This window comes from Limulus polyphemus, unplaced genomic scaffold (assembly GCF_000517525.1).
Source record: "Limulus polyphemus unplaced genomic scaffold, Limulus_polyphemus-2.1.2 Scaffold1116, whole genome shotgun sequence".
NCBI lineage: Eukaryota > Metazoa > Arthropoda > Merostomata > Xiphosura > Limulidae > Limulus > Limulus polyphemus.
Genome location: NW_013666726.1, coordinates 66,453 through 75,681, shown reverse-complemented (window position 1 = coordinate 75,681; position 9,229 = coordinate 66,453). Strand labels below are relative to the sequence as shown.

Below are 9,229 nucleotides of genomic sequence, written 5' to 3'. Positions count from 1 at the left end.
AATCTACACTTGTTCTAGATATTTCTAGGACGAGCTTGATCTTAACTTCTTGTGCCCTCTATCTAACATCTAAGATAAATAAATCACAACATTATAAATATAGCTTGTAACAATATATATATATATATCTTGCCAGAAAACCCATACTTAACCAATTAAGTAAATGAGATACTTTAATTTCCTATGCTTCATATCCAACTTTCTTGTCTATTTGCTTTATCGCTAGAAATTCATTATGATTATTATTTACCGCCTTAATTAAGGAATCTTTAACATACATTAACATGTATAACGTTAAAACAATATTTTTAAGTAGTTTATATTCATTTTTCTTTAAATATGTTTAAGTACTGCATAAATTGTCTGTGTTTACATACGATTAGTAGGCGTGCTCCAAATGATCACATGGTGTCAGGACAAGTGTTTCTGAGAGTAAACGTGTTTCTTCCGCCTGCTCAGAGGAGACTTAGCCGCGATTCACCTACAATTGTGAATATAGGATTGAGTGCCGGTTGATGTGGTAGTGAATAATCTACGAAGATAACATTAGCGAGCAACGCTATAGCCATAAAAGTTGTGTTTAATGTAATAACTATATCAGTGTAAGCTTGTAACTAAAAGTAAAGACTAAGATAAAAAGATATTTTAAAGTTCTATATTACTTTAGTGACTTAGTCAAACTATAAACAAAGATAAGCCAGGTCCTGTAACGGTGAGACTAAAAGTCGCCGTATGTGAAGCAAATTTCTGGCTAGGCTAAGCTCATTTTTCCTCATCGTTGGTTAGGCCTAAACAGTGGTTCGTCTTAACCTAAAGCAATCACAATGTGTCCTGTTGTATTATTAGCGATGATTATGGGCTTTCTTATGTTCTTATTAGAATTAACAGCTGCCATCACAGTAAAGTTTATGCCAAATCGTGTAGATAAACTAAAAGTAGGTGATGAGAAAAATGTGAGTTTCTCACTCGTCGATTTCAAGATAGAAGATCGCAGTCAATACCAAGTACTGGTGGCAGATCCGTTTGTGGCTGATGTGAAAAATAACGTATTTAACCAGACCGAAATTCGTGGCAGTGGAACAAATAGTGAAACCTATAATGGTAGTTTCATTTTAACAGGCAAATTTTTAGGACATACATATGTTCGTGTCAAGGCAGTATCAAAATCGGAGTTTAAGGACGATGAATCTGAGCCATTGAAAATCAGTGTTATTAGGAAGGAAAGTACGTTATCGAAAGTCTTCATTGTGTCCGTAGCAACGTTAGTTTCATTAAATTATATTAATATGGGTTGTGCGCTAGATATGAATATTATTTTAGCCGTTTTAAAAAAGCCTATTGCACCAGCTATAGGGTTCGGCTGTCAGTATGTTTTCATGCCTTTGGTAAGTATAGCATTAGCACTAACAATACTAAATAACAGTAACACAGTATTGTTTTAAAACTTGTACAGATAAATGTTACTTTTAAGTTTTAATCGCTTTGAGTCATAATCTCCTTGTGTCAAACATACAATTAGTGAATTACTTCGATAGTGTATCGTTTACATTGGATACCTAGGCTAAGGGTAAGGTGAATAGGTATAAAAGAAATTAAGTGTGATTTTTATACTAAGACTAGTTTTTAAGGATATTGATCCCAAAAGACTGATTCCTATATATGAGGCAGAGTAATTTTAAGAAAATGAAGATTTTTTTTCCCATTATGATTTTAATTCAGGAGAAGATATAATGAGAAATGTAAATACATGAGGGACCAGATCTTTATCAAAACTCCACTGTTATCGATGACTTTATTAAAATATAATAAATTTAAAGAAAGTAATTTCCAGAAGTACAGCCAGAATGAATTCCTATTCATCGCTATTAAGGCCATTCTTATATGAGTAAATGGAGAAGGCTTAAAGAGTATCTGAAATTTTTAATTTTGATCCATGAAATATCAAGCTTAAAATAAACTATTTATCAAAGATTAAAAACTATATTCAAAAAAGCCATAGTAAACACTACTACAAGTTTTTAAGCTGCTCAGAACATCAGTGCAGTCAAGACTTACTTTTATAGTAGTTTGAATACTAAATAAAATAAATACTTACCTTTGCAAGTTTTTTATAAGTTTATGATAGAATTATCTTATTGAATACGAATGTGTGACTTCTAATTTGGATTTATTCAGTGATTTAGATGTAGCAGTTACCACAATATCTTGCCTCATCAGTGTGATTGTGCAGCCTGGCGTGGTTTTGTAATTTAGGCACTCATCTCAAAACCCTCAGGTTGTGAGTTCGATTCTATACTTGAACATGCTCATTCTTTTAGCTGTTGGGGCATTATAATGTGATGGTCAATCCCTCTATTCATTGGTAAAGGTAACCCAAGAGCTGGCAGTGGGTGTCATTGACTAGCTGTCTTCCCTCTAATCTATCACTTGAAAATTGGGAATGGCTTGCACAGATAGCCATCAAGTAACTTTGCACAAAATTCAAACACAGACAAACAAATGGTGTGATTCTTTTTGTTATTAAGGGTCTAATTTCATTAAAAAAAAGTGACTTCATGCTGTTTGACCAACTAGGGTCACTAATTAAGTCTTTAAAATTCTTTGGCCAAACTATAAGAACTTATTCTAACTTTGTCACCCAGCACAAACCAGTTAATAATACATGTAAACTTATTATTTCTGAAGCTTGTACACATGTCATTGGTATTTAAGCATTCACTTTTAACCTGCTAATTAAAATCTAAAGCAGAATACTCATGACCAATCTTTCCAAAACTAACTGTTTTACAAACATAAGTATTATTACTATTAGATTATCATATACTATTAGATATATGATCATACATATGATTTTTATGCACTTTCATGAAATGTGCTATGTTATGTACAGATTATGAAATATATACTTATTTCTGACTAAAAGCTTTTCCATCATTGTTTGTGTGCTAATTTTAAAAATGTTGAGATGTCAGACTGTTTTATATCATTTAGTAAAGATTAAATTGAATACTTGTGCTTTTATTGACTCTGTATTACAGATAGCCTATGGAATTGGGAAACTTCTTTTTGATTCACCTATTCTTCAACTTGGTCTGTTCATATTTGGCTGCAGTCCAGGAGGAGGGGCTAGCAACATGTGGACAGTCCTACTTAATGGAAACCTGGACCTCAGCATCACCATGACTTTTATTAGTACTCTTACTTCCTTAGGTAACTAAGTTTTTATCTTTTCTCATATAAAATGTTTAACTTAAGAACTAGGAAATGAGGGTATTATGTTTCATGTATATTTCTATTATGTATAAATAAATTTTAAAAACTATCTGTATTAAAAAGAGACTATATTTAAGACTATTTATACATTGGCCTTAGAAAAAATTTTCAATAGTTGGAGAATATGTGTGGAATTTGAGGCAGTAGCCTGATTTGTAAGAAAATGCTCATTAGGCCTTTTTGTAGCATTCAACCAAATTGTATTAACCAAATCATTTATTTCTCATCCTCTGATTTATTACATATTGTAAGGTGGAGCTAAAGGCTTGTCAGTTGACTGTTACTGTGTAATGAGTTCACTTGCCTCTTCTATAATAAAAAGCCTGGTAATAAAGCTCTACCAACTTCACCCAACAACATTAGTGAGTTCAGAGCTTTAACTGTACAATAAACTTCTTGAACAACATTAATGAGTTTATAGTTTTAACTGTACAATAAACTTCTTGAACAACAGTAGTAAGTTCAGAGCTTTAACTGTACAATAAACTTCTCTCAACAACATTAGTGAGTTCAGAGCTTTAACTTACAATAAACTTCTTGAACAAAATTAATGAGTTTATAGTTTTAACTGTACAATAAACTTCTTGAACAACAGTAGTAAGTTCAGAGCTTTAACTGTACAATAAACTTCTCTCAACAACATTACTGAGTTCAGAGCTTTAACTGTACAATAAACTTCTTGAACAACATTACTGAGTTCATAGATTTATCTGTACAATAAACTTCTCTCAACAACATTACTGAGTTCATAGCTTTAACTGTACATTAAATTTCTCCCAACTACATTAGTGCGTTCATAGCTTTAACTGTACAATAAACTTCTTGAACAACAGTAGTAAGTTCAGAGCTTTAACTGTACAATAAACTTCTCTCAACAACATTACTGAGTTCAGAGCTTTAACTGTACAATAAACTTCTTGAACAACATTAATGAGTTTATAGTTTTAACTGTACAATAAACTTCTTGAACAACATTAATGAGTTTATAGTTTTAACTGTACAATAAACTTCTCTCAACATTACTGAGTTCAGAGCTTTAATTGTACATTAAACTTCTCTCAACAACATTACTGAGTTCATAGCGTTAACTGTACAATAAACTTCTTGAACAACATTACTGAGTTCAGAGCTTTAACTGTACAATAAACTTCTCTCAACAACATTACTGAGTTCATAGTTTTAACTGTACAATAAACTTCTTGAACAACATTAATAAGTTCAGAGCTTTAACTGTACATTAAACTTCTCCCAACTACATTAGTGAGTTCAGAGCCTTAACTTTATAAGAATAGTGAAAAACAGTGGTCCCAAAATATAATTTACTAGTCATATTCTTCTAGTTGGAGAAATTACCATTCTTTACTTTCTATCACTAAGCCTTATCAGAAAACTCTTAACAAATTAGTTAGTACAGAATTAAAAAAGCTTTTGAAACATGCTGATAATCATCTACTAAATATCAATTTTTCAAATGATTTTGTAAGTTGTCTCTTACAACAGATTATAACATCTTGTTGAAACCAAAAGTCAAACTGAGAAGACTGAAATTTTCCAAACGTTCCCAAAACTTCATTTTTAATCTTTGGAATTTATATATTAGATATCTCTTAAGCGTCAGGAATTTTCCCAATGTCTAGAAATTTTTTAAAAATAACAGTTAAAACTCCTACTGAAACTTTGCTCATTGTCTTTGACATTTTACTCTTTATAAGCTTCAAAGTTTTACAGAAATGGCCTTTTCTTCTACTTAAAGAAATTGGGCAACTTAAAAAATTCTAATAAAAAATGTTGCTTGGTATTTTAGAGATAACATTTTCTGTATCTGAACTAATTTTCAAAAAATCTAGTAACCTGTTTTCAACTAAATCACCCAGACTAATGTCTGATGAAATTGGTTTACCTGGGCTAACATGTAATAAAAAGTCAACTAGTCTTTTTTTTTTTTTTCAATACTCCATTGACTAATTTTACTGGACTATTTAGTTACAATATTTTTTAAGTAACTGGACTTTTGTTTCAAGAGGCATGCTTCAAGTATCTGGCACCATCGCTGTTCCTTATTTACAATAATTACACTGATATGATCATAGTTTGGATATTGGTGAGGCTGCTTATGGTATAAAAATCTTAAATCTTGTTAGCTATGATGAGGATACTATGATATTAAGGGAAGAGACTGTTGGTTGGTTAGGCAAACATACGGCAAGTAGCATTTGATTATGATAAGTGTAAAGTTATGCATAAGAGTTATCATAATATAATTAACACATATATAATTAGAATAGGAATTTTTATTGCTATGTAGATAAGTTAAAAGATCTTGGTATATAGGTGGATACAACCTTTAAATCATCAATATTCAGTGGTGTATTGCAAGTGGTAAAATTAACAAAATTTTGGATTGTATATTAAGGAATATTGAAATGGCCATGGTTTCAATGTACATGTCACTGGTTAGGCCTCATGCAGAGTATCGTATACATTTCTGAGCTTCTTATCTTGGAGAAAACATTGGATTTTTGGAGAGGTTTGAGAGGAAAACTATTAGAATGACTCCTGGGATAGATGGGCTCTCCTGTGAAGGTATATTGAGACCTCTTATTTTGTTCTTTCTTAAAAAGAGAAGTAATAAGTGTGAGCTACTTGAAGTATTCAAAATTAAATTGGAATTGATTGATGCTTGAGGTTTTTTTTATGTTGAAAGAGTGATAGAGGCTTCACGATTACACAAGTTTAAGGAAAGAGTTGATGAATATTTTAGGGCATATGGCTTGACTTAGTAATTACTTCTTTGTTTATTAAGAGATGATGGGAGTCAGGATACCAATGATGAGCCAAAAGGATCCTTGATATCCCATAATTTATCATAAAAAAATTATCAGGGCTTTAAAGAGTTGAAAATGATTTCTTGAAAAAGAAAGAAGGCAGAGTTTTCTGTGTTTCCCGATAACAAATTAGATGCTTGTGAAACAATTGAAATTAATCAAATTTGTTTGAAGCTGTACCTAACATAAATATAGATACTGACATTGTCCAACTATCATGGTTCTAAACAAAACACTAAAACTGCAACAACCTACCCAAATTTTGAGAGTACTATCCTCAATACCTTAAGAAACAAATGTGGCATAAAGAAAATTGGATGTCATTGGAATAAGGGAACAGCATGGTGGGATTGAAAAGTCAGAGAAGCAAAAAAGGAAAAAAATAGAAACATTTTGAAGTATGGTCAAAATTTAAAGGAAGTGGAGGATTATGTAAAGTGTAGAATAGCAAGAAGATACATCCAAACAGTAGTGAAGTAGTCTAAGGAAGAATCCTAGATGAATTATGGTGAACATTTGAATGACCTATGTAAAGATTCCCCCAGAAATTTTCACAAGAGTGTTAAAACCATGTACTTGAAGGATGTGAGTTTTTCAACCCAATATCAATCATCAATGACAGAAATGGTAAACTGCTATATGACAGAACCAAATTCAAAGCGAGATGGGAAGAATACTTTCAAGAACTCTTAAACCTCAAACAGAAAGAACACATCAAGCCATCAAGAGCAGGAAGTAAAACAATAAAGACCACCCCCGAGAACAAAGTTGCAGGAATCAATAGGATAACATCAGAAGTAATAAGAAGGAATCAAGTGGTTGACAGGAAGATTTAATAAAGCAAGAAAAAAGAGAAAAGTACCAAAAGACTGACAAAGAGCTATGTTGATACCAATTTCAAAAAGAAAAAAGTAAGAAAGATTGCAGCACTTATAGAGACATTTCCCTCCTTAGTCATGTGGTCAAGATGCATGTGAAAATCCTAGAACAACAGACAAGATACAAGGTTGAACCATTCGTAAGTGAGGTACAGTTTGTTTTCAGGAAAGGCAAAGGTTGCACTGATGCAATATTTACAATAAAGCAACACAGTGAGAAGGCCATTGAACACCAACAAGGATTTAATATGTTTTTATAGATCAAGAAAAAAGCATTTGATCATGTTAATAAAAACAAATTGTGGAATGTACTAGAAGTTTATGGAGTGCAAGGTCAGCTCTTGGACAACATAAGAGTAATGTCTGCAGACAGTAAAAGTGCTGTGAGAACCACAAACAGCCTACCTGATAGGTTCCAATTATCATTTATAGTGAAACAAGGCTGTGTTTTGTCCCCTATTCTATTCATCATTTATATTGGCCAGACAATAAATAAAGCAAATCTAGAAGCCTTAAGCAAATTACATTTTGATGATGACCAAAGTTTGATACATCTAAGTGAGGAAGAACTACAAAATTACACAAATAGCCTCAACAGCAGCTGCCAAAAGTATGATATGAAAATTAGCACAGGAAACATAGAAGCAATGCTAGTAAGTAGAAAACCACATCAGTTAAATGTCGATATTAATAACACCATGTTACAACAGGTCAATGAATTAATATACCTGGGAAGTATTTTCATGGAAGATGGAAGAATAGATAGGGAAATTGTTAACAAGAATACAAAAACTGAACTATGTAAACTGCCAATTAACACCTCTCCTGAAACACCCTAATATCCCAATAGAAATAAAGTGGAAGTTAATAAACATCATCTTTGTACCAACCCTATGTTACCAATATCAAACCTGGACTCTTAATAAAAAGTCAAGAACAGAAAATCATTACTTACAAAATGAGATGCTTATAGAAAGCTGCTAACATAACTAGAAGAGACAAGATGAGAAATTTACAGGTCAGAGAACTCGTTGAAATAGCTCCAATCAGCAAGATGAGATGCCTATGGAAAGCTGCTAACATAACTGGAAGAGACAAGACAAGAAATGTAAAGGTCAGAGAAATGGTTGAAACAGCTCTTATCAGCAAGATGAGATGCCTATGGAAAGCTGCTGACATAACAAAAAGAGACAAGATATGTAAAAGTTAGAGAAATGATTGGAATAGCCCCAGTCAGCAAATGCATTGAAAAGCAAAAAATTAATTGGTTTTGCCATATAGTGAGAATGCAGCCCAAACAACCAGCAGCATGAGCATATAATATGGAAATAACGGGATTCAAAGTAAGAGGGTGATACAGGTTGAGTAGGATCAGTGGTGAAACTGAGCTCTGAATAAACATCCTTGGAAGTTCTTGAAATTGAGAATGGAAGTTAAAGGATTTAAAGTGCTTGAAAAGGGGCCTTTTATGCAAAAGTACTTGAAAATATTGTAGTAGCAGAATATATTGATATATCTAACTTTAATGCATGTTACAAAGTTGAGCACAATAAATAAAGTCTTTCTTTTCTTTTTAGTCTACATTCATATCTTGAACAAATAAATAGGAATTTTATAAAATTTAAGTTGAATCTGTTTGATTTTGTTGTAGATTTTAGCTTCCAAAAAAGTGCTTGAAAAACATTCTGAGAGTGCTTAGAAAGACTTTGAAAAGTGCTTGAAATTGATATGAGCAATTCTGTATGAACCATGCTTACATTGACTCAGGCTTCTCACCTTGCTTTTGAATAACCACTGTATCTCCCCACAATGCTTAATGGCAGATGAGGAAGGAAAAAGTAAAGTAAGTCCTGAGTTATGCCAAAGAACTTATAAAGTTTTTGATGTGTGGCTAAAAGTGGTGATTTAGAAACTGAAGCAATACTGCATTAATTGTAAAAATATTTAATCAAATATTGGAGAATCTTCAAATTCCATCATCAGTGATTTGTAAAATTGTATACAACAGAGATGGTGGTTCATCTTGGTGCTTTAGTTTTCAAGTAAACTCTGGTTTCTAATGAATTAGGTTTAAAACAAAATAAAAATTATGGGAAGCATACACATAAGTACCCACACATTTTTACTCACATAAGCCTTAGCCCCTCAACATGGATTCCTGTATGTGGTGAGGGGACCTCCCAGGGAAGGTTCTGTATTTTCAGTTACTTTCTATGGGATCTAAATATCCACCCACGTGTTTGCCGTGCGTGG

General features: G+C 32.4%; 1 protein-coding gene across 2 annotated transcripts in view; it reads left to right on the top strand.

The window, feature by feature from the left end:
- The first annotated feature begins 466 nt into the window (after nt 1–466).
- The window catches only part of LOC106462192 (ileal sodium/bile acid cotransporter-like), a 30,534-nt gene continuing 21,771 nt past the window's right edge, over nt 467–9,229 (top strand). For both annotated transcript variants that reach the window (XR_002611186.1, XM_013922092.2), the window contains exons 1-2: nt 467–1,385; nt 3,039–3,210. Coding sequence is in view for 1 of the 2 variants with exons in the window: in XM_013922092.2 (XP_013777546.2) it covers nt 825–1,385; nt 3,039–3,210 (733 nt within the window). In the remaining variant the exon portion in view is untranslated. The remainder of the gene's footprint in view (nt 1,386–3,038; nt 3,211–9,229) is intronic.